The 26543-nt window shown below is 46.3% G+C and overlaps 1 protein-coding gene across 8 annotated transcripts in view; it reads right to left on the bottom strand.

Moving 5' to 3' along the window:
- The window catches only part of LOC120916544 (MOB kinase activator 2-like), a 303463-nt gene that overhangs the window by 97363 nt on the left and 179557 nt on the right, over window positions 1-26543 (bottom strand). For 7 of the 8 annotated variants that reach the window (XM_040327592.1, XM_040327590.1, XM_040327584.1 and 4 more), the window contains 2 exons: window positions 5813-5961; window positions 2160-2253 (listed from right to left, as the gene is read on the bottom strand). In XM_040327592.1, coding sequence (XP_040183526.1) covers window positions 2160-2253; window positions 5813-5961 — 243 coding nt within the window. The remainder of the gene's footprint in view (window positions 1-2159; window positions 2254-5812; window positions 5962-26543) is intronic. The other variant, XM_040327588.1, reaches the window with a different exon arrangement.

Below are 26543 nucleotides of genomic sequence, written 5' to 3'. Positions count from 1 at the left end.
CGTTTTTTTCGGGAGCAGCGATTATAATAATGCTTAAAGTGAAACAATAAAAATGAAATATTGCGCTACTTCACAGGCATACTATACACCCCCCCCCCCAGGTACGAAATTTAAAGGAATATTTCACTTTTATTGTTTTACTTTAAGCATTAAAATCACTGCTCCTGAAAAAACTGCAATTTTTAAAACTTTTTTTGCATTGATACATGTCCCCTGGGGCAGGACCCAGGCCCCAAACACTTTTTAGTACAATAACTTGCATATTAGCCTTTAAAATTAGCACTTTAGATTTCAATTGTTCGAGTCCCATAGACTTTAACAGGGTTCTAAAGTTCACACAAACCTTTGGTCTGTTCGGCTCATCCCTAACCATGAGTATTAGTAGGGCATGTGCTCTTATAACATGCTGGGGGAGTAACCTTTGGCAGACAGTGCCTTCATAGCTCTAGCACTGAAATCACTCAACTGTGCAGGAGCAGTGGCGCTATTCCACTCTTAGATAAGCAACATCTAATGATCTTCCACTGAACACCAAAGTAATATGTCTGTCACCAATCACCAAAGTAGGGATACACTAGACTTCTTTAAAGACCACCAACTTAAAAGAGGAACTGAAGTTTGCTCACATAATTTGCAATAAAAACATCTTTGCCATTCTAAAGCTTCAGAATTCTGAAGCTGCCGCCTGTTCACGTCCTTGATTTACAGTCACACCTCAAGCTCTGCAGCTCTGATTGGCCCTCTTATGACTCATCCTCTTTCCCTGGCAAACTCTCTCTCACCAATGTTAGGGGGCATTGCATCACTGGCCACCAATATAAGGAGATTGCAACACTGACCACTTTGCACAGTGCATACCATGGATATACTCCTGGCCACTGGACTCTTGGGAGCCATGCTGTATATTACATACTGCTGTATATCAGATAGTCTAACTGGTGGTTTATGTAAGCTGTGCTGTACAATAGATACATCTGACCCAAGTGTTTACTGCGTTTAGCACACACACAGCGAGTATGCATGTTCTATTTAACTATGCCCCGTGAAGCCACACCCACTGTTGAATCTGATGTGACATGTACAATTCGCCAACATCGCTCTAAGGGCACCCAAGGGTGCTCTAGTCCTTTCACAATCCTAACACCTAAGTTACTGACAACATTCTGATTCCTGTCTGCTGGATTTTGCACACATGCCAGTGCAAACATCAGAGTAAAAAAAAAAAACTACCGGGGTGTAATTTTGTGAAATATTGTTTCCTATGTTGGTAGGAAAGTAGTCTGGACAGATTACTCCAATGGCATCAATGGGGCAGATCGACAAAAGGATTACGCCGGCGTATCTACTGATACGCCAGCGTAATTTTAAATTCCCTGCGTCGTATCTTTGTTTTGAATCCTCAAAACAAGATACGTCTTCGTACGCCGTCGGATCTAAGATGCAATTTTTCGGCGGCCGCTAGGTGGCGTTCCTGTCGAAATCCGCGTTGAGTATGCAAATGAGCTATTTACGGCGATCCATGAACGTACGCCGGCCCGTCATTTTTTTTTTTTCGTCGTTTGCGTTCGGCTTTTTCCAGCATATAGTTAAAGCTGCTATACTGAGGCGTACTCAATGTTAAGTATGGCCGTCCTTCCTGCGTACAATTTTGAATTTTTTATGTCGTTTGCGTAAGTCATTCGCGAATAGGAATTTGCGTAGAACAACATCACCGTCGTAAGCATTGGCGGGTTCCGGTTTAATTTCGAGCATGCGCACTGGGATACCCCCAGGGACAGCGCATGCGCAGTTATAAAAAAAAGGCAGGCAATCAGTTTCAACACCATGTGATAGGTTCAGAGAAACCAATGTTAGTCTTACTGATGTTTATTTAAGCCGACCTATCATTATTAAAGTTGAACTGTAGGCAGATATAAGACACACACACATGACTCTGTAAATTATTAAAAAAAAAATTATGCAATCAATGCAAGTATCTGAATGTGACAATCAAGCTCTTACAGTCCCTGTACAGCAGGGCTCCAGCGTGAGAGGAAGAAGCAGCAAAATGGAGTTAAAAAGGGCACATGCTGACAAGAAGCATGTTGCCAAGAATAGAAAGAGTGACACAGTGATACACATTCAAGCAATTCTCATGTATAAAAAAAAAAAAAACTTACATGGCCCAAGCTTTCATTGTGGGACAGGAGGATACTGTACAGAATTCAGAGATGGAACCATACATGAGACTGACGTGGTTGTAGAATGCAGATGCTTAAAAAAAAAAAAAAGTTCAAAATACATTATTAAAAAGTAATACATACACACACACACACACACACACACATATATATATTTTTTTACACACACATACACACACACTACAGAAGACTGAAGAAGCAGGTAAGTATTTTAGTGCAGAAGAAACGTTGCACATCTCGTCTGAAAAAAATTTAAAAATAGTCTGCCTGTTTTCTATCTTCAGCCTTTAGTTGCACGTTATCATAATAGTATAATAATCTGTTGCTGCAGAAAGAGGCAAGATGGATGGTACCGAGTACAGTTTTAAAACTGTGCTGGTATAAATGAATGACTGTAAAAAAGCTGTAGTGGCACAGTTTTAAACAGCTGATATTATATGCATATCCTGACTCTTCTGACTTGTAAAGTTCAGTTTGGTCCCATTTTTTCAAAACATCTATAGAAGAAGCAACCTCCTGCGCTTAAGTGTGGTACTCAGATGCTATTGCTTCTACGGTTTCATTTTTGATCCAAATATATACACTGAATATGCTAGAACAGGAAGCAAATGGCGCACCAGCCTAATGCATCATCCTTGTATACCTGTCATGGACCTGCCCGACCACTAGGTGGCGCTAATCACGCAATCGCGGCAATAGCGCATCAGCGCGCACGGGAGCGCGCGCGCTCGCGGCACGTCGGCGCGCACGGGTGCGCGCAATAGCGGCAACGGCGGGCACGCGCAATAGCGGCACCGGAGCGCGGGCACGTGATGACACCATTTTGGCGCCAGTTGGGCTCATCCCATAGCCTCTTGCTGCTCAGTCAACAGCGTTCCTGTTACCTTACCCGACTTCTGTTACCTGATTGTCTCCTGCACCTGTGAACCCGGCTTGCCTTTGGACCCTTCTGATCTCCGCCTGCCCTGACCTCCGGCCTGTCTGACTCCGCTCCTGCCTCCTCCTTCCAATGGTCTGCTGCCCGCCTGTTACCGACCCGGCTTGAATCACGACCCTGCCTCTGCCTCCTCTCTGTACCTGATCCGCCCGCCTGTGTTTGACCCGGCCTGCCTGACTCCGCCAGCATCTGTACTACAGTACACCTCCCACTGCTGCCTGCTTCCAGCCATCTGCACCAAGCTCCTGTCGTCTGCTGTCTGATCTTCCCAGCATCTCCGCAGTTCCTGCACAGCATCTTCGGGGTCTTCAGGAAACCACCGCAGACCTGCACAGCACCATACCAGGCGCTTGTGCGACTCTGAACTCTTGCGCTCCCTGTCTGCTCTATCAGGGGTTCCGGAGTCAGAGGAGCAATAGTTGCCACTCCCCGCACGTCAGGCTCTGCTCTGTACCAGGTACCTGACAATACCATTTAAAGTGATATTAAAGGTTTGCATTTTTTTTTTTTTTTAAACCACCATGTCATACTTGCCTCCACTATGCAGCTTGTTTTGCACAGAGTGGCCACAAACAGCGTTTTCTGGGATCCCCCGACGGCTCTCGGCTCCTCCTTGCCTCAGATAACCCCCTCTCTAGGAAGCTCTCTCCCAAGTAAGGGTAGATCCAGGGCGGGCAACGGTGCAATTGTCACCCCTGAGAAACTTGTTGCAGACCAGCCAGGCGGGTGACAGAGGCTCCGTGGGTGGATGAGATAGCAGATGGCTCCGTAGGCTAGTGAGAGCGGGCAGGTCAGGCGGCGCGGTTTGTGGGTGGGCGGCTTAACTTGTGGGTGGGTAAGCATGGCTGCTGAGTGGCTCAGTGTGTGGGCACTGGGCAGGTGAGAAAGAGAGCAGCCTTGGTGTGAGCGGGCAGCTGACCAATCAGCTAGCTGGGGGGGCAGGGGAGCAGAGAAATTAGATCATCTCTCACTGACCCGCGCCCACCCTGCATCCCTGTAGTAACTTTTGCCCTCACTGTGCAATTACTGTGATTACATTATCTCTCTGCTTCCTGACTCCTGAATTGTGGCAGGTGATGTGGCAAGTGACAATCCACAAATTGTGGCAGGTTAGGTGGCAAGTGACAATCCACAAATTGTGGCAACATACAATCCGCAAGGTGTGGCACACGACAATCCGCAAGGTGTGGCAGGCGATGTGCCAAGTGACAACCTGGAAGGTGTGGCAGGCGACGGTGGCAGGTGACACGCTCCAGAGCCCCCACTGATTCGGAATTATGGTGAGTTGAATCATTTCATTTTATATTACAATGTAATAATAGAAATAATGCGCTTCAATCATCTTGACACCATAACAGCCATGGTGCCAGGATGATTGAAGCGCCAACACCAGCCATTTCCCAGATAAATTGCCCACAAAACAAAATTTTCTGGCAGTGCCCCTCCCGAGATAAGACTCTGGATCTGCCCATGCTCCCAAGGGGGATACCTTGCGGGCGCACTTCCGAGGTAGGTACAATATGTAATGTTTATTATTAACAGGGTTGTAAAGGTTCGTGTTTTTTTACCTTAATGCATCCTATGCATTAGGTGAAAAAACATCTGACGATTACCGACCCCAAGCCCCCCGTTTTACTTACCTGAGCCCTGGAAAGTCCCGTGTCGAATGCGCCCTTTCTTTGCCTGGGCTTCTCGGCTCTTCATTAGATTGATAGCAGCGCAGCCATTGGCTCGTGCTGATGTCAATGAAATCCAATGACGCGGGGGGCGGGGGCGAGTCCTGCATTTGGCGTCTATGGACGCCGAATGCAGGACTCGACCCCGCCCCTACAAACCTAAGCAAGTACAAGCTCATCAAACTATATCCAGGAAGAGAACATTAGAACTTCTGCATATCATCTCAGCACAAGATGGAGCCAAGCGGGTCTGGAAGGCCGTCACATTTCGAGGGACATACCCTTTTCCTCAGGTATGTTCCGTGAAGCGCCTCAGCCTTCTAGACCTGCAAAGCTCTGTCTTGTGATGGGATTAGAGGATATGCAGAAGTTCTGATGTTCTGTTCCTGGATGTATTTTGAGGAGCTTATACATACATTGGTTTGTGAGTATAACAATTTACTCAGATTTTGTTAATAAATGTCATATAAGGATAATGCACAAGGCTGCTGTACCCTTTGTTTGTTTACTGTCACAAATATCTATGTTGGCTCTTTATTGTAATGGATGGCCTCACTTAGCAATAGACATATAAGACAATGAATGGCTGGGCAAGCTTAACTGTACAGAAAAAAAATAAAAAATTGAGATGCATATAACCGGAGATGCCTCTTTATCTCTGAATTTACTGACCTTTCTGACATGAAGTTTTCACCAAGTTCTGCATTTTTTATTTTTATATTTATTATTTTTCATTTATTATATGCTCAGTCCGAATTGCCAAGGATTGGGACTGAAATTCTTTTAGTCTACATCACTTTAATTTTACTGAAATAGTGAACCAGATCACATGAATAGCTGACCAAAACTTTGGAAGAATTTTCTTTCCCATATAAAAAAAAGCAAATGTATACTTGGCTACTTGCCTGGTGGTCTTGGATGTATTCATAGATAGAGAGAACATTAAAATGATTATCAGGAGCTCAAATGAAATTATACAAAAGCAGCCCAAGCTGATGAAAATATCTTTTTTAACTTACCATTACTGGCCAGCCATTCGTCTACGTTGAGTCCTTTAGGTAACGCCACCAGCATTAACACATCAGCATCTAGTATTCGGGCAGATGTGTATCGAGGTTCCAAGTAGAGTTTCTCTGTTTCTGCTGAGGCTTTCTTCTTCATTTTACTACCGAGATGGAAAAGAAGAGTAACCAAGTCTAGGGTCAGGTAAATGGCTGGTATAATCTTAAGAAACATATCAAATATTTTTTATGTGATAAAATGGCTACTTGGGCACTGGAGAAAGATATTGGTGATTTTTTAAAGTAAAACCCCACTTATCTCCACATTTTGATATTTTCAAGCTAGCAAATACATAATTAATGCAAACAGACCATGTTAACACTAACTCCCCTAGTCTAGGTGCCAATGACATCACACAACCTCACCATGGGATCCTAATATCCTAATATAGATATACAGTTGTATTCAAAATTATTCAACCCCCACTGAAATTGATTGTTTTGGCCAGTTTGACATTGATTTTGATCATTCAGTCATCCTGCCTACAATTAAATCAAAGAGGCACGTGTAGGTCAGACAAATATAACATAACATTTATAATGAAATAACCACAAATGTCTTTTCTGTGCACACATCATTATCAGTTTTATTCAACCCCCAAGTGACATTCAATCTTAGTACTTCGTACAACATCCTTTTACAGTTATAACAGCTTTTAAACGTGAAGCATAGCTTGACACAAGTGTCTTGCAGCGATCTACGGGTATCTTCGCCCATTCGTCATGGGCAAAAGCCTCCAGTTCAGTCACATTCTTAGGCTTGCGCACTGCAACTGCTTTCTTTAACCAGTTCCCGACCCGCTCATGTACATATACGTCAGCAGAATGGCACGGACAGGCACATCAACGTACCTGTACGTGCCCTGCTTGACGGGGGTCGGGGGTCCGATCGGGACCCCCCCCGGTACATGGCGCGGGTCGGTAATCTTCAGGAGCGATCCGGGATGTGGGGGCGGCGGTCCGCCCCCTCCGGATCGCTCCCCAGCCAATCAGCTTCCTCCCCCGCCCTCCTCTGCCTGCATTGTAAACACAGGCAGAGGAGGAAGTGATGTCACCGCTCCTCCCGCCGGTATATTCGTCCGGCGGAGGAGCGGAGACATCACACAGTGAGTACACAAGCACTACACTGACACCTGTACACATAGGCTTACGATCCCCCCCCCCAGTCACCCCCCGATCACCCCCACCAGCCCCCCCCCCTGTCACACTGTCACTAAATTGCAGTGATCATTTACTGATCACTGCATTTAGTTTCAGTGTGACAGGCAGTTAGTGTCAGGCAGTTAGTGTTAGGTCCAGGGTAGCCCCCTACCCCCCCCCCCAATAAAGGTTTTAACCCCTTGATCACCCCCTAGTTAACCCTTTCACCCCCCTTTTGCCAGCGTCACTAAGCGATCGTTTTTCTGATCGCTGTACTAGTGTCGCTCGTGCCACTAGGTAGCTATTTTTTTTTGAGATTCGCCGCCATGTTTTTATAGCGTTAGAAAATTTATGGGGGTACCTAACGCTATAAAAACATGGCGGCGAACCTCAAAAAAAACTAGCTACCTAGCGGCACGAGCGACACTAATACAGCGATCAGAAAAACGATCGCTTAGTGACGCTGGCAAAAGGGGGGTGAAAGGGTTAACTAGGGGGTGATCAAGGGGTTAAAACCTTTATTGGGGGGGGTGGTAGGGGGCTACCCTGGACCTAAAACTTTTAACCCCTTGATCACCCCCTAGTTAACCCTTTCACCCCCCTTTTGCCAGCGTCACTAAGCGATCGTTTTTCTGATCGCTGTATTAGTGCCGCTGGTGCCGCTAGGTAGCTAGTTATTTTTTGAGGTTCGCCCGCCAGGTTTTTATAGCGTTAGGTACCCCCATACATTTTCTAATAAAGGTTTTAACCCCCGATTGCCCCTAGAGTTAACCCTTTTACCCCCTATTACCAGCGTCACTAAGCAATCATTTTTCTGATCGCTGTATTAGTGTCGCTGGTGCCGCTAGGTAGCTAGTTAGTGCCAGTAACGCTTACACCCACGCGCAAAGCATACTCACCCCATATGTGGAATTACACCCCAAAATACATTCTGCTGCTTCTCCTGAGTACGGGGCTACCACATGTGAGACTTTTTGGGAGCCTAGCCGCGTACGGGACCCCAAAAACCAATCACCGCCTTCAGGCTTTCTAAGGGTGTAAATTTTTGATTTCACTCCTCACTACCTATCACAGTTTCGAAGGCCATAAAATGCCAAAATAGCACAAAAAAACCCCAAATGACCCCATTTTGGAAAGTAGACACCCCAAGCTATTTTCTGAGAGGGATGTCGAGTCCATGGAATATTTTATATTTTGACACAAGTTGCGGGAATATGATAAACTGATTTTTTTTTTTGCACAAAGTTGTCACTAAATGATATATTGCTCACACATGCCATGGTTATATGTGGAATTGCACCCCAAAATACATTCTGCTGCTTCTCCTGAGTACGGGGATACCACATGTGTGGGACTTTTTGGGAGCCTAGCCGCGTACGGGGCCCCGAAAACCAATCACCACCTTCAAGATTTCTAAGGGCATAAAAATTTATGCCCTTAGAAATCTTGAAGGTGGTGATTGGTTTTCGGGGTCCCGTACGCGGCTAGGCTCCCAAAAAGTCCCACACATGTGGTATCCCCGTACTCAGAAGCTGCAGAATGTATTTTGGGGTGCAATTCCTCATATAACCATGGCATGTGTGAGAAATATATCATTTAGTGACAACTTTGTGCAAAAAAAAAAATCAGTTTGTCATATTCCCGCAACTTGTGTCAAAATATAAAACATTCCATGGACTCGACATGCCTCTCAGCAAATAGCTTGGGGTGTCTACTTTCCAAAATGGGGTCATTTGGGGGGGTTTTGTGCTATTTTGGCATTTTATGGCCTTCGAAACTGTGATAGGTAGTGAGGAGTGAAATCAAAAATTTGCGCCCTTAGAAATGCTGAAGGCGGTGCTTGGTTTTCGGGGTCCCGTACGTGGCTAGGCTCCCAAAAAGTCCCACACAAGTGGTATCCCCGTACTCAGAAGAAGCTGCAGAATGTATTTTGGGGTGCAATTCCACATATAACCATGGCATGTGTGAGCAATATATCATTTAGTGACAACTTTTTGTAATTTATTTTTAATTTTTTTGTCATTATTCAATCACTTGGGAAAAAAAAAAAAAATATTTAATGGACTCAACATGCATCTCAGCAGTTTCCCTGGGGTGTCTACTTTCCAAAATGGGGTCATTTGGGGGGGTTTTGTACTGTCTTGCCATTTTAGCACCTCAAGAAATGAGATAGGCAGTCATAAAATAAAAGTTGTGTAAATTCCAGAAAATGTACCCTAGTTTGTAGACGCTATAACTTTTGCGAAAAACAATAAATATACGCTTATTGCGATTTTTTTTTACAAAAGACATGTGGCTGAATACATTTTGGCCTAAATGTTTGACTAAAATTTAGTTTATTCGATATTTTTTACTTTTTGTTATAAGAAAAATCATTTTTTTTCAAAATTTTCGGTCTTTTTCCGTTTATATCGCAAAAAATAAAAATCGCATAGGCAATCAAATACCATCAAAAGAAAGCTCTATTTGTGGGAAGAAAAGGACGCAAATTTCGTTTCGGTACAACATTGCATGACCGTGCAATTACCAGTTAAAGCAGCGCAGTGACAAATTGTAAAAACACCTTGGGTCTTTAGACAGCGTATTGGTCCGGGGCTTAAGTGGTTAAGTTCCACCAGAGGTTCTCAATCGGATTTAAGTCTGGTGACTGCGATGGCCACTCCAAAATGTTCCAGCCTTTAATCTGCAACCATGCTCTAGTGGACTTGGAGGTATGCTTGGGATAATTGTCCTGTTGAAAGGTCCAACGTCTCCCAAGCGTCAGGTTTGTGACGGACTGCATCATATTGTCATGCAATATCTCCTGGTACTGAAGAGAATTCATGGTACCTTGCACACGCTGAAGCTTCCCTGTACCTGCAGAAGCAAAACAGCCCCAAAGCATGATTGACCCCCCGCCATGCTTCACAGTGGGCAAGGTGTTCTTTTCATCATAGGCCTTGTTCTTCCTCCTCCAAACATAGCGTTGATCCATGGGTACAAACAGTTTCATCAGTCCACAGAACACAATCCCAAAACTTCTGTGGTTTGTCCACATGACTTTTGTCATACTGCAGTCGACTCTTCTTATTCTTTGGAGACAGCAAGGGGGTGCACCTGGGAGTTCTGGCATGGAGGCCTTCATTGCGCAGTGTGCGCCGTATTGTCTGAGCAGAAACTTCAGTACCCACATCTGACAAATCTTTTCTCAGTTCCTCAGCAGTCACACGGGGACTTTTCTCCACTCTAGGCTTCAGGTAGCGCACAGCAGTCGAAGTCAGCATCTTCTTTCTGCCACGACCAGGTAGCGTTTCAACAGTGCCCTTTGCCTTGAATTTGCGAATGATGCTTCCTATGGTGTCTTTTGGTATGTTTAACAGCTTTGCAATCTTCTTATAGCCATTGCCCTTCCTGTGAAGAGTAATCACCTCTTCTCTTGTCTTCCTGGACCATTCTCTTGACTTCACCATGTTTGTAACCACACCAGTAAATGTCTAGAAGGAGCTGAGGATCACAGTCATTTTAAAGCTGCCTAATTAATGCTTATTAGGCTTTATTGCTGCTCCCTGACATCCACAGGTGTTTTCAATACCTGATTGAATACACTTCAATGAACCTCTGTTCTTCAGAGTGGTAGTCTTTAAGGGGTTGAATAATTGTGTAAATGAAGAATTCACAAAAGAAACATTTACTACTGTATTACAAAACCAATTGATGTCATTTTAGTTGCATATGGTCCTTGTAGGATTTCATTCTGAATACAATTACAAATGTACACTAAATTCCCTAAAACCCTTTACAGCATTGGGGGGTTGAATAATTTTGAACACAACTGTATATATATTGGCTCAAAGGTCCCAGAGCCAAAGAGCCAATATAGTTCCTAATATAGTTGAGGAGCACACATAAAAGTGTTCATGAACTGTGTAGGCTACTAAATAAGACAAAAAAATGATTTTCATGCAAGGTACATGTTAAAGTGGATGAAAACCCTCCATTCACCCAGTGAAGTGAACAACCTCAGATTATACACTGAGATTAACCAAATCTACCTACATAGGTTTTACATGTATATCTGCTGTCGTCACATTGATCTACTGTTTAGAAAGTTCAGATTGTGTTATGCCTTGTACACACGATCGGTTTTCCCGGCTGACTTTTTACCGCCGGGAAAACCGAGGGGAAAGCCGAGAACCTGCTCGGCAGCTTTCCCCCACTACACATGGGCAATTTTCCTGGCAGGAAAACTGCCATGAGAGCTTTGATCGGGAATCCCAGCCAAGTGTATGCTCCACCGCAGGCTTTCCCCATAGCAAAACTGCAGAGAAAAATGCCGCTGGGAATCCTGCTGGGTTTTCCTCCCTGTTGGGAAAACTGCCATGGAGCATACACGCGGCCAATTTTCACAGCCAAAAGCTGTCATGGCAGTTTGCCTGCCAGGAAAACCGGTCGTGTGTACGAGGCATGAGGAAATGTTCTCTTCCTGGTTAACAGAGTGCAATGTCTGGGCATAAAGCCAAGATGGCTAAAATTGCTGATTGGAGGGAAGGCACACACACCCTCTAATCATAGGCAGAGACTCTGAGGCCCTGTACACACGACTGGATCTGTCCGCTGGGATTTATCCGCGGATCAGTTCCAGCAGATAGATCCGGTTGTGTGTACGGCCTAGCGGACATTTTCAAGGGGACATTTGTCCAGCCAACGGTTTTCCAGCGGATAAAAATTTCTTAGCATGCTAAGAAATCTATCCGCTGGAAACCTGTCCTTCGGACTTATCCGGTCGTCTGTATAGACTCACCGGATAAGTCCGTCCGATCCCCATCCCTCGCATGCGTCGAAATGATTCGACACATGCGTGGAAGTATTTACCTTCCAGGGTCGTGCACGTCATCGTCGCCACGACGTCACCGTGGATGTTTTCCGTGGGGATTTTGATCTGATGGTGTGTACAGCTATCAGATCAAAATCCGGAGGAGAAATGTCCGATGGAAACGGTCCGGCGGACCGTTTTCATTGGATATCCGATCGTCTGTACAGGGCCTTAGAGGTGTTTTGTAATAGGGCCAGCTCCCTGTTCATCTATTTTAGCAACCTCCCGACAAAAATGTCAGGCTGCTTTTATCAGATGCATCAGAGAATTTGTCAGGAGTTATCAGGCTGATAACAGAAGAACGGTTCAGGAGAGAGAGCCAACAAGAGAGTTAACAAAATACTGCACATATATTTGCCCAGCTCAAATTTCATGAATTGGGTTTACAATCTACTTTAAAGTTAAATGCCTAATTCCAGTTTTTTGTGGCATTATGATAAAAAAACTTGTGTGCAGCAGCCTCCCAAGCACCCCCCAATTACTTACCTGAGCCCCATCTCTCTCCAGCGATGTCCACCAATGTCTATGCCATCCGGGACACTCCTCCCGATTGGCTGAGACACAGCAGCGGCACCATTGTCTGACTGACTTTGACAGCCGTGGAAGCCAATCAGGGATAAGATTGAGCGGGGCTGGGTCAGGGCTCGTGTTTGAATGGACACTTTGTCAAAATTAAGGCTGTGTCCTTAGCCTCTAGAGATGACCACAGAGTTCAAGAGGATGACTGATCGGAACCTGATCAATACTACCTATTGTGCCATTTCGTTGCGTTACCTTTTTTTTTTGACGACTGGATACCACCCGATTTCCCCTGGTTGCTGATGCGAGCTCCACCCTCGCCTTTTTTGTCCTCTTCCCCCTTCTTCACGCCCCTGCCCTTTTTATTTCCTGCTCACCTGAGGCCTCATATGCCACGGCTGACTTTTAATGACAGGAGATACTACAACTCCGGGCTTGGCTATTGGGGGCTGGGGACCTACTTTTGTTTATTGTTTCCTGTGGGTGGAGTGGCTTGATACTATAGGGCAGGGGTACTGAATTAAAATTCAAGGAGGTCCCGGTCGCCAAAATTTTCTTTGGGCAGAGGTCCGAATCTCAAGTCTGTGCAAGTCTGAGAAAGATTGTAGTCACAGGTGTCCCCTTCACAGCGCTCCTTTACAACAACGCTGATGGGCACATTTTATGTTAAGGGGCACTCTGATGGGCACAACAAAATGTGTCCATCAGTGTGCCCCTTAACAAAATATGCCCATCACTGTGCACATTAAAAATATACTCATCAGCATGCACCTTAAAATTAAATGTGTCCATAAGCGTGCCCCTTAAAATAACATTTTCCATCAGAGTGCCCCTTAACATTAACAACATATGCCCAGCAGTGTGCACAATAGAAATATGCCCTTTAGTGATCACTAATGGCCCACATACCTTGAATGCAGGAGGGCACTGAAATACCGAAGGGGGTGAAAGCTGCGAGATAAGGAGCCAGGACCCCGGAACCGTGAGCAGCATGGGGCGGAGCGCACGTGACGTCATGCCCCTACTCGCAAGGAGAGCCAGGAGTGGACCCGGGACCCAAAAAAAACGGGGGAGCGGGGCGCGTGTGACGCCACACCCCTAATCGCTGCCCGTGAGTCTTCTGTGAACTCCGAACCTGCGGCAAAGAGCAGGGGGCAGGCGCACGCACGCACGCAGCGTCACTGGTTGCTGGGGAAACCCCAGAGGTCCCAGCAAACCAACGCTTGCTGCCATATAGAATTACACTGGCGGTCCGGGCAGAAGCGGCACTCGGGCCGGACTCGGACCGCGGGCCGCCATTTAGTGACGGCTGCTATAGGGGATTGTTTGATCACTGCGTTTTCCGCCAGAAGTCCTGCTTCTCACTATTGGGTCAGGGAAAAAATTACATCTAGGATTAGATGATGCCACATTAGCTTTATTCAGCAGGCTGTGTGTGTTTTGTTGCAAATTTCTACACTTACTTGAGTTACCATGTTATAGTTCGATTCGGCGGAGTCGAGTAGCCGACTGTTTACTTGGTTGTCGGCTGCCTCCCTCTTTCACCGAGTGCCTCCGCACCTATTTGTTGGCTGACGGACGCACTATTACACCTTCTACTCAGGTTAGGATAATTCTACCTGTGAAGGGAATTCTTTAATTCACTCAATTATCTTTTACTCTTTTTTTCTGATATTTCTCTATACTCTTTCCCTTGTTTACCTATTGGTATAGTCAACTTTAACTTGTGTATGTGATTATAATTGCTTTTAGCCAATTTAAGACCTATAGTTTTACTTTTCAGAGACGCTCTGCACCATCTCGCTCTGAGTTCTCGTCATGGCTTCCGGGGACCTAGGCCGGAACCCATTCGTAATATCCCACAATGTCAAGGGCTTGAACATCCTTGAGAGACGATCCACATTGTTGAGAGAACTTAAAAAAGGTAGGCCACATTTTGTACTCTTACAGGAAACCCATTTTAAAAACGCACCATGTCCCTAGACTGACAGACTCCTATTTTAGGGAGGCTTTACACACAACATGTGATGGCTCCATGGCTAGAGGGGTTTCCATTTTGATTAGCAAAAGATGCACCATTTACCCTACAGGAAACGATGATAGACCCCGGAGGCAGATTTGTGTTTCTGAAGGGCTTGTACAACAATGCTCCTTTGCTCTCATTAAGCAGATAACAGAAACCAAAGTTAATTTGAATGCGGCTGCATGCTTGCGACACATCACTAATGTTTCACTGAAGAGATACAAAAACTCTCTGACGAGACATCTCCTGAATGCGGCAAAGTCCCTAATTCCACTTTACTGGAAGTCACAAAGTTCCATCCACTGCTGAATGGTTGAGGAGGGTGTCTGACATTTATACCATGGAGGAAACTATTGCTCAGTCCACGGATAGCATCGAAAATTTTTACAAAACACACACACACACACACACACACACACACACACACACCGTATTTGCCGGTGTATAAGGCGACCGGGCGTATAAGACGACCCCCTAACTTTACTTTTTTTTTTTTTTTTTTTGCCTGTACTCACCGTATAAGACGACCCCCCTTCTGAGGCTTCCGACACTTCATATTTCTTCCTTCTGGAGCCATATTCTTCTTCCTTCTTGCTGGAGCTGGAGCCAATCACGGCGAGCGATGTATTCTATTAAAGAATACAAAGCCTGCTTGGATTGGCAGAGGTTGTTACTCCAATCCGAGCAGGATCTGTATTCATTTGAATACATCAATCACCGGGATTGGCTAAGCGGTATATAATGTATATAGCCGAAGCTACATACAGTATTACCACACATCCAGCAGGCATCCAAGCAGTTGACCCGGCGTATAAGACGACCCCTGCTTTTTGGCCATTTTTTTAAAGTGTAAAAGGTAGTAGTCTTATACGCCAGCAAATACAGTGTGTATATATATATATATATATATATATATATATATATATATATATATATATATATATATATATACACACACACACACACACACACACACACACACACACACATTATATATATATATATATATATACACACACACACACACACACACACATACACATACATATATACACACACATATACATATACACAGTTGTATTCAAAATTATTCAACCCCCACTGAAAGTGATTGTTTTGGCCAGTTTGACATTGATTTTGATCATTCAGTCATCCTGCTTACAATTAAATCAAAGAGGCACGTGTAGGTCAGACAAATATAACATTTATAATGAAATAACCACAAATGTCTTTTCTGTGCTTACATCATTATCAGTTTTATTCAACCCCCAAGTGACATTCAATCTTAGTACTTAGTACAACATCCTTTTACAGTTATAACAGCTTTTAAAACGTGAAGCATAGCTTGACACAAGTGTCTTGCAGCGATCTACGGGTATCTTCGCCCATTTGTCATGGGCAAAAGCCTCCAGTTCAGTCACATTCTTAGGCTTGCGCACTGCAACTGCTTTCTTTAAGTCCCACCAGAGGTTCTCAATCGGATTTAAGTCTGGTGACTGCGATGGCCACTCCAAAATGTTCCAGCCTTTAATCTGCAACCATGCTCTACTGGACTTGGAGGTATGCTTGGGATCATTGTCCTGTTGAAAGGTCCAATGTCTCCCAAGCCTCAGGTTTGTGATGGACTGCATCACATTGTCATCCAATATCTCCTGGTACTGAAGAGAATTCATGGTACCTTGCACACGCTGAAGCTTCCCTGTACCTGCAGAAGCAAAACAGCCCCAAAGCATGATTGACCCCCCGCCATGCTTCACAATAGGCAAGGTGTTCTTTTCATCATAGGCCTTGTTCTTCCTCCTCCAAACATAGCGTTGATCCATGGGCCCAAACAGTTCTAATTTTGTTTCATCAGTCCACAGAACACAATCCCAAAACTTCTGTGGTTTGTCCACATGACTTTTGTCATACTGCAGTTGACTCTTCTTATTCTTTGGAGACAGCAAGGGGGTGCGCCTGGGAGTTCTGGCATGGAGGCCTTAATTACGCAGTGTGCACCGTATTGTCTGAGCAGAAACTTCAGTACTCACATCTGACAAATCTTTTCTTAGTTCCTCAGCAGTCACACGGGGACTTTTCTCCACTCTACGCTTCAGGTAGCGCACAGCAGTCGAAGTCAGCATCTTCTTTCTGCCACGACCAGGTAGCGTTTCAACAGTGCCCTTTGCCTTGAATTTGCGAATGATGCTTCCTATGGTGCCTCTTGGTATGTTTAACATCTTTGCAATCTTCTTATAGCCATTGCCCTTCCTGGGAAGAGTAATCACCTCTTCTCTTGTCTTCCTGGACCATTCTCTTGACTTCACCATGTTTGTAACCACACCAGTAAATGTCTAGAAGGAGCCGAGTATCAGTCATTTTAAAGCTGCCTAATTGGTGCTTATTAGGCTTTATTGCTGCTCCCTGACATCCACAGGTGTTTTCAATACCTGATTGAAAACACTGCAATGAACCTCTGTTCTTCAGAGTGGTAGTCTTCAAGGGGTTGAATAATTGTGTAAATGAAGAATTCACAAAATAAACATTTACTACTGTATTACAAAACCAATTGATGTCATTTTAGTTGCATATGGTTCTTTAAGAAGTCCTTGTAGGATTTCATTCTGAATACAATTACAAATGTACACTAAATTCTCTAAAACCCTTTACAGCATTGGGGGGTTGAATAATTTTGAACAAAATTATATATATATATATATTCTTTTTTTTTGAGGGTCCTGGGTCGTCTCTGGCGCTCCGGGCCCTCTCATCTGGATGAGTCTGGGTTCATCTTCAGTATATTGACTATTACTGTCTCTTTCCTCTTCTTTTTCTCTCTGTTGCTTTCATTTCAAAGTGCAGATGGTGTGGTTGTTGCTTGCTGTGTCTGTTTTGCTGTTGCTTCACTAGAACTGCAGTCACTTGAAGCTGAGGTAGCAACAATAGTTCTATGGGCTCGTATAGGCTATTGAAACACTTTAAAAATTGCTACTGATGATACTTAGTCCTGGTAACATAAGATTGATGACTTAATCGCAGTACTTTATGGTTGCCTGTCCTAGGTTGTGAACTGTATTGTTTATATGTACTAGTTTTTGCCTAATTTTAAGCAGAGGCCTCTGCACTTGACTTGTATTGTAATACTTTATATTTGCTTCAATAAACTTGGAATGCAAACCTTTCACACTGACACGTTTTTCAGGCCGTTCAGCGCTAAAAATATCACTGCTATACCGCCTGAAAAAATGTGCCCTGCAAGCTTCAATGTGAAAGCACGAAGGCTTTCGCACTGAAGCGGTGCGCTAGCAGGACCGCTCCAAAAGTCCCGCTCACCGCATCCTTGGAGCGGTATAGGAGCGGGGTGTTTATTGCTCCTATACCGCTCCTTCCCATTGAAATCAATGGGAAACCGCGGTAATACCGCCCGCAATGCGCCTCTACAGAGGCGCATTGCGGGCGGTATTAACACTTTTTCGGCCGCTAGCGGGGGTTAAAACCGCACCGCTAGCGACTGAATATTGCGGTAAATACGACGGTATATCGGCGCTAAAAAAAAAGGGATTTTTAATAACAGCTTACCTGTAAAATCCTTTTCTTGTAGTACATCACGGGACACAGAACATAGCCAATACATATGGGTTATATAGTGTACCTTCAGGTGATGGACACTGGCACTCTCCGACAGGAAGTTCCCTCCCTATATAGCCCCCACCCATAGTGGGAGTACCTCAGTTTTGTAGCAAGCAATATGCATCCCAAAATTCCCCATTAGAGGGGTGGGAGCTCTGTGTCCCGTGATGTACTACAAGAAAAGGATTTTACAGGTAAGCCGTTATTAAAAATCCCTTTTTCTTTATCGTACATCACGGGACACAGAGCAGCATAGCCATCACATATGGGATGTCCCCAAGCAATGCTAAATGAGGGGAGGGAGAGCAACCAGGCAAAGAAAAAACAACAGCGGGTGCCATAGGACAAGAGGACCTTATACTGCAGCCTGCAGAACCGCCTGCCCGAAGGCTGAATCAGCATTCCTCCTAACGTCCATTAGATAAAATTTAGCAAACGTATGAACAGACGACCAGGTCGCTGCCCTGCAGACCTGAGCCATAGAGACCTGGTGATACGCTGCCCAAGAGGCGCTCACAGCTCTAGTGGAATGAGCCTTAACCGACAAAGGTGGGATTTTCCCTTTCAGGCCATAGGCCTGTATAATCAACTGTCTAATCCACTTGGAAATGGTGGCTTTAGACGCTGCCTGACCTTTTTTAGGTCCTTCCGGCAGAATAAACAAGACGTCAGTCTTGCAAATCTGGGTTGTGGCTTTCAAATAAATCTTAACAGCTCTGACCACATCTAAGGAATGCAGCAGTCTCTCCTTCCTTGAAAAGGATTTTGGAAAAAAAGACAGAAGAATCAAATCTTGATTCAGGTGAAAACTAGATACTACCTTAGGAAGAAAAGACGGATGCGGCCGAAGAACGACCCTGTCTTTATGTAGTAACAAATAGGGTGAAAACTAGTTTCCTAGTCAGCAAGACCAACAGGATCTCAGACAAGGGTTCAAAGGGCTGACCCTGTAAAGCAGACAGAACCAAACTTAGATCCCAAGGATACAGGGGAGCTTTTATTGGAGGATTAACCCGAATGACCCCCTGTAAAAAAGACTTCATTAAAGAGTGGGTGGCCAAAGGTCTTTGGAAAAAAAAACGACAAGGCAAACACTTGTCCCTTGATTGTGCTAACTGCCAGACCTTTCTCCACTCCCAGCTGTAGAAACTCTAGGATTCTCCCAATGACATACTTGCGGGGATGCCACTTCTTAGCCTCACACCAGGCAATGTAGGCCTTCCACAACCTATAGTATATAAGTCTAGAAACTGGTTTTCTTGCATTAATTAGGGTGGAAATTACCTGGCCAGAGAAGCCCCTGTTCTTAAGAATCAGGGATTCAGCCGACAGGCCATCAAATTTAGGGCCTGTAAAGCAGGATGGAAGAACGGCCCTTGTGAGAGGAGGTCTGGCCACAACGGGAGGACCCAAGGTTCCTCTATTTCCATCCTTACTATCAAGGAGTACCAAGGCCTCTAGAATCGTTGGCTTGCGCTCCACCTGGATTCTGTGAAGACGGGGTAGCATTCGCAGCGGAGGGAAGGCGTAGATCAGGGCAAATTGATGCCAAGGGCATACCAAGGCATCCGTCCCGCAGGCCAATGGATCCCTTGTCCGGGACACAAACTTAACTAGTTGTGTTGAATCTGGATGCCATGAAGTCTACCTCCGGAGATCCCCACCTCTGGCAGATGTCCTGAAATACCTCGGGATGGAGGGACCATTCTCCCGGGGACATCTGTTGGCGGCTGAGGAAATCCGCCTGCCAATTGTCCACTCCGGGGATAAAAATTGCCAAGATGCAGGGAACATGGGTCTCTGCCCAAGCAAAGATCTGGTCCACCTCTCTCTGGGCTGCCTGACTTCTGGTGCCGCCCTGGTGGTTTATATAAGCCACAGCCGTGGCGTTGTCGGACTGTACCCTTACTGGGGAGTCCTGTAATACATCCGTCCAGGCTGCTAGAGCCAACCGAGCTGCTCGTATCTCCGAAACATTTATGGATAGAGCCGACTCTGCACTTGACCACTTTCCCTGTTGGGTCAATCCTTCTAGGAACGATTTTCCCTTCAGAAGGTTTCGTGGGACCAACCACCAGCACAGACTCTGACGTGCTGCATGGGACAGGGATATGGGAAGATCTAGGGCCTGGACTCTCTTGTCCCAGGCTGCGAGAATTGCTCTCTGCAGCTTGCGAGAATGAATTTGGGCGTAGGGCACCGCCTCAAAGGTGGCCACTAGCTTGCCCAACAGGCGCATACAGAGGCGAATGGTCGGCTTTGCACTGCTTCGAATCACTTGGATCAACTCCTTTATAGAATCTACCCTGGACTGGGGTAGGAAGATCTTCTGATGCATGGTATCTAGAATTAATCCAAGATATTCCAACCTCCTTGTGGGCTGTAAGGCCGACTTGTCCCGGTTTAGATTCCAGCCAAGGGATTCTAGGTAGTTTACCACCAGGCACACCGCCTGATTCAGTCTGACCGCTGAGTGATCGACCACTAAAAGGTCGTCTAGATAAGCCATGACCAGGATCCCCTGTGATCTTAGGTTGGCTAGTACTGGGGCCAGAATTTTTGTGAAGACCCGGGGCACCGTGGCTAGCCCGAAGGGCAAGGCCACACATTGATAATGCCGATGATCTAGAGCAAACCAAAGGAATTTGAAATGCCCGGGATAGATTGGAACATGCAGGTATGCATCCTTGATATCGATGGATGCCAGAAAATCTTTCCCTTGCAGGGCGGCTACCACCGAGCGAATAGATTCCATTCAGAAGGAGCGAATTCTTAAAAAAACGGTTTAGGGACTTTAGATCCAATATTGGTCTGACATCGCAGTTTGGCTTCGGGACGATAAATAGATTTGAGTAAAATCCTTGTCCGCGCTCCTGAGCTGGCACCTCCATAATCACCCCTTGATTTAGGAGGCGATCTAGGGCTGTTAGAAGCGAAACTCTTTTTTGAGGATCGCCTGGGAGCCTTGACTCCTGAAAGTGAGGAGGGGGGGGGGGACTCCCGAAACTCCAGCTTGTATCCCTGAGCCACTGAGGACAGAACCCACTGGTCGGATATTCTGGCCTCCCAAAGCTCCGAGAAATAACGGAGTCTTCCCCCCACCCGAGAGAGTGGGGGCGCCCCTGTGACGGTAGTAGAAATCATCCCCGTCAAGCAGTCCCTTCTTCCCATAAAAGAAAATCACAGAATAATCCATACATGAGCCAAAGCTTAATGCTGGAACAAGACACACTTTAATGCCAGCATTCTCCTAGTTATATATACTCATCAATCAAAGAACAATGAAATCTCCACCCCCTTTTCACACACTGGGGCTTCCATACAGATTATAGGTAGACACTTTGGCGCCGACCCTGAAGGCACATTTCTTTAGATAATGACATCAGTGAAGTTAATTACTAGTTGTAACAGAATACGTTATCTAGACAGCTTGGCCCCGCATATAGAAGAGGTAATTACCACAATGAAGCAATCAGAATAATTAACATGAGCCACTTATCTAATCATTTAGCCTGACGATACAATACACATCTCTTAAGGGTAAACACAGGTCTTCTTCACACAACACACAGACCTTAAACTAGCAGGGAGAGAATTAGACGGAAGCATATAGGCAATTGCATAAAAGTCCCTCACAATGGCCCCCCTTTTTCTCCCTGCTCCGGCAACTCAGTTGGACCTTTCCTGGTCCAGTAGGGTTGACGGGTTCAGAGCTTTTAGTCCGAGGTTAACTCAGTTTGGCGTGACAATCCATCGGCATTCCCGTTTTGCTTGCCTGGGCGATAATGAATTGTAAAGTCATAGGGCTGTAAGGCCAAGCTCCAGCGTAGCAAACGGGCGTTGTCCCCTGAAACCCGGTTAAGCCACACCAAGGGGTTGTGATCGGTGATGAGAGTGAAAGCCCGGCCATAAAGGTAAGGTGTGAGCTTTTTGAGTGCCCATACCAAGGCCAAACACTCTTTTTCAATGGTGGCGTAACTGACCTCCCTTGGCAGCAGCTTCTGACTCAGGTATGCCACCGGGTCGTCAGATCACACGTCGGTCAGTCCCCAAGTCTTTGTGCGATCTGCAGAGTCACCAGAAGTCAGTGTGAAGACGGCGAATGGGTCTGTGCGCCGCCATCTAGGTGTCCCGCTATGGGAGGGGGCAGGTTATGGCTCTGAAGTGACAATCACAGGAGATTCATAAAAAGAAAAATTGATATTTGTTGAAATGCTGTAGCACTGGTGCTCAGAGTCCGGGGGGGGGGGGTTGGATCAGTGCCCCATAGGGTCAGCCACCCCCTGCTTCCTCCGCAGCCGCCGGTTCTCTTTGAGCTTCTCCAGCTCCATCTCCAGTTCATGGAGCCTGGGGGGGGGGTCGGCCTGCTGTGACCTCAGGCGGTTGTTCTCCTCCTCCATGCGGCTTATGCACTTCTCCAGCTCCATGTACTCACGGATCAGCTCCTGCTTGCTCATGTCCTGCAGGCTCTCCACGTGGTACTTCATCATCAGGAACTGGGTGGTGGTGTAAGGGGCCACCGGTGGGCCCTTGGCGAACATCTCGGCCCGCATCTGGGACGCCCGCTGCGACTCCCTCTCCTCCAGTCGCTTCTTCTCCTCCCAGGTCAGCTTGTTATACGGCTTCCAGGACCTTTTCTTCTTGGAGGGTAGCCGGCGGTGCCTCTTTCTGCCCAGCTCCCTCCAGGGCCCCTCCGGCTCATGGCTGTCGCCCACCCGGCTGTCTCTTAATCCCCGGGCGGTTTTTCCGTTACCCATGACCAGCTGACAATGGTGTTCCCTGTTGTCCGTAATAACAGATTGTACCATGAGGGGTTCGTAAGGGGTGCCCAATGGTTCTTCCTGACCCAGCTCCTGGGGATCCCAAGCTGAGTCTACACAATGGGCTGCTGCTGGTGGGCGGTACCCAGGTTGAGACCAATTTGACCTGGTGTTGTCGTTCACGGGGCAATTCTGCTTGAAGTGACCCAGCTGTTTGCACCGGAAGCAGCGTTGTTCATTGTCCTCCTGGCGTGGATAGCAAGGGCTAGATGTCACCGGTCTGTTAGGAGGTTGGTATCTAGCGGCTGGTGGGTGTGAGGGCGCCGTTGGTCGTGGAGGTTGTACCCGTGGTGTGACCTGGTTCATCTTGCGAGTATCCGCATATTCATCCGCCAACTTAGCGGCCTCTGGTAGAGTCATGGGCCTGCGATCTCTCACCCAGTCTTTGACATCCGTTTGGATGTGATTGTAAAATTGCTCCAGGAGCATTAGTTGCAAAATGTCCTCTGCGGTGGTGGCCTGGCTGCTGTTAACCCAGTTAGAGGCCGACAGGGATAACTGGCATGCCCATTCCACGTAAGAGTCTTTCGTGGTTTTGCGTGAGTCCCTGAACTTCTGTTGGTGGGACTCTGGGGTTACTGCATAACGAGCCAGGAGCACTTTTTTAACCCTGGCGTAGCTATGGATCTCCTGCTCTGGCACGGTTCGGAAAGCATCAGAAGCTTTGCCTGACAGTTTGCCTGACAATATTGAAACCCACTCTCCTCTAGCTATTCGGTGCAGGTTACATTGTCGCTCAAAATCTGCCAGGTAGTTATCAATTTCACAGTCTTTTTCATCAAAAGCTTTAAAAGCGTTAAACGGAATCTTCCTTGTGTCTGCTGTGCTGTACTCACTGTTTGGAGAATGTGCGGCTGCTTGTTGGACTGCTGCCAGTTTTAACTGTAGCTCTGCGTCTCTTATTTGTTTAGTCTCCTGTAGCTCTGCGTCTCTTATTTGTTTAGCCTCCTCCGCTAACAGGTCCATCACTTTCAGCACCACATCCGCCGTTGGGTTCGGACCGAACCATGTTAGCTTCTCTCTCATTAGCTTGTTGGCTGGTGATTCCTCTTCCTGTTTCACTGGTGTCTCCATCTCTTGTACTGCTGGCGTTGCTGCAACCAAGTTCTCCTGGTCTAGCTCCATTAATTCTGCTATGATGACCCGCTTGGTTTTGTTGCTAGCAATCCTTCCACGAACTTCCAGTAGTTCTTTCAGTGTATTTCTTTTAAGCAGGGTGTACCAGCCTTCCATTCACTGTTCCCAGTGTCTGCTTGGAATCCTGGTGTAAAGGAGAGTAGAAGGGAAAATCCCGCTGCTGCCAACCAGTTGTGACGGTAGTAGAAATCATCCCCGTCAAGCAGTCCCTTCTTCCCATAAAAGAAAATCACAGAATAATCCATACACGAGCCAAAGCTTAATGCTGGAACAAGACACACTTTAATGGCAGCATTCTCCTAGTTATATATACAGTTTACAAGCTAATCATCAATCAAAGAACAATGAAATCTCCACCCCCTTTTCACACACTGGGGCTTCCTTACTGATTATTGGTAGACACTTTGGCGCCGACCCTGAAGGCACATTTCTTTAGATAATGACATCAGTGAAGTTAATTACTAGTTGTAACAGAATACGTTATCTAGACAGCTTGGCCCCGCATATAGAAGAGGTAATTACCACAATGAAGCAATCAGAATAATTAACATGAGCCACTTATCTAATCATTTAGCCTGACGATACAATACACATCTCTTAAGGGTAAACACAGGTTTTCTTCACACAACACACAGACCTTAAACTAGCAGGGAGAGAATTAGACGGAAGCATATAGGCAATTGCATAAAAGTCCTTCACAGCCCCTTCACAGAGTCGACTCAGGGGCAGCTTTAACTGGTTTGCGAACCCACGGCTTCTTGTTACCTGAAGCTTGCCCTTGTGACCTGTTTGCAGATGAACGGCCAGTAGGCCGTCGATACTGTCTAGAGGATGAGGTCCCTGGGACTGGAGAGGTTGGGCGTTTAATGGTAAGCCCCCGAAACCTCTTTTTAACAGGCAGAGAGATCTGAATATATTTATCTAGATCATCTCCAAACAATCTTTCCCCCTGAAAGGAAAAACCAGTTAAGAGTTTTTTTTGCAGGGAGTCTCCGCAGACCAGTTTTTTAACCACAAAAGCCTTCTCATGTGAACCAAAAATAGAGATAGACGGGAAGCTTGCTGGATGGAATCCTTAATAGCATCTACGGCAAAACATAAAGCTCTGGTCTTTCAAGGCCTGGCATACTCCTATGGCGGCCACAGCTGATTGAACTACTGCACCTGCTGTGGCAAAGGAGGCTTTCAGGGACAAGTTAAGGCCTTATTAACACATGAGATGGCTGCGTCCACTGTAGGGACAACCCATTTCTTAGAAAAACTCTTCTAAGGGATACAGAACTGAGAACCTTTTAGGAGGAAGAAAAATCCTATCTGGCTTAGCCCAATCCTGGAAAATCAGGTCCCTCAGTAAGGGATGGACCAGGAACACTGAATTGGACTGAGGTGCCCTCAAGGAACCCAGGGAGGATACGGAAGCCTGAGGCTCAGGCAGGGGTAATTTAAACGCTGTCCGCACCATGTCCGCCAGGGACTGGATCCATAGCTTCTCCGCATGGGAAGCCGAAAACGGTTCCTCTATTGTGGATTCCTCAGAACCTTGTTCCAAGCGGTCTTCCACCTGCTCCGCTGAGAAATCCAATTCCTCTTGGGAAAGGATTTCATCGTCTGGAGACTCAAACCTAGGGGATGGGGACCTAGTCCGCTTCTTCCCAGGTAATGAGGATGCAATCAAAGCAGCTATCCTCTGCTCCAATCCATCCAAGGTGGCGGCTAACATCTCCTCCGTAACAAAGGTAGGAGTTGGTTGAATAGGGCCAGCCGCAGCACCCAGCAACCCTAATTGCTCATCTAAGGCAGCAACCTCTGGTTTATCCGGGGAGGAAGGCACAGCCGAAGACTGGCCGAGATCCTCAGAGCCCGATGGGGTACCCTTCTGCTTCTTTGGACCCTTTGCATTTTTGGAGCCTCCAGCGCCCTTAGGAGCCATGACACAAACCCAAGGTACTCCGTTATAACACAACTGACTGTTAAGCCGGAAGACAGAACACACTTTCCTAAAAAGAGAGGTGCCAAATAATAATAATAGCAATAGGTTAGGGTAATGTTTAAAAACTCTGTTTCCCCAAACCTAACAGGATAGGTAATACCGTGCCCCAAGGGCTTACCACTCACAGAATCACTGTGAGCCAGGTATTAGCCCCCAAGCTGCTGGTCCAGATAGAGCCTGGGTTATTACTAGCTCAGGCTGCTGCAAGTACACCGGCTTAGAGATCACTGTATAAGAGCCAAGCCCTTAGGGTGTGTACTCCAATCTGGCCACCGGGTGTCACTCTCCCCAGAATAAATTTCCCTGGTATAACAAACCAATTTGCAGCTTAAAGGCTGCTGCTCCGCGTCCCACAACGATCCTGTTTGACTGAGAGCCCAATATAGACTTCAGAACGCAGGAGAAGGACCGCCCTCACGTTAGCCCGCTACTCCACGCAGCGTCGCCGCGCCTATTTACAGCGTGTGTGCGCGCGTCTGACGCTGCTGGAGGAACCAGGAAGTCTCAGGAGAGACAGCGTGGACTCTTATGGAGCTTCTGGAGAGACACAAACGCCCAGGGAGGACTCCGCATATGCTCTGGGAGGTGAGTCCAGCTTG

Source organism: Rana temporaria, chromosome 10, assembly GCF_905171775.1.
Source record: "Rana temporaria chromosome 10, aRanTem1.1, whole genome shotgun sequence".
Taxonomy (NCBI): Eukaryota; Metazoa; Chordata; class Amphibia; order Anura; family Ranidae; genus Rana; species Rana temporaria.
This window is presented reverse-complemented; position numbering and strand designations above follow the sequence as displayed.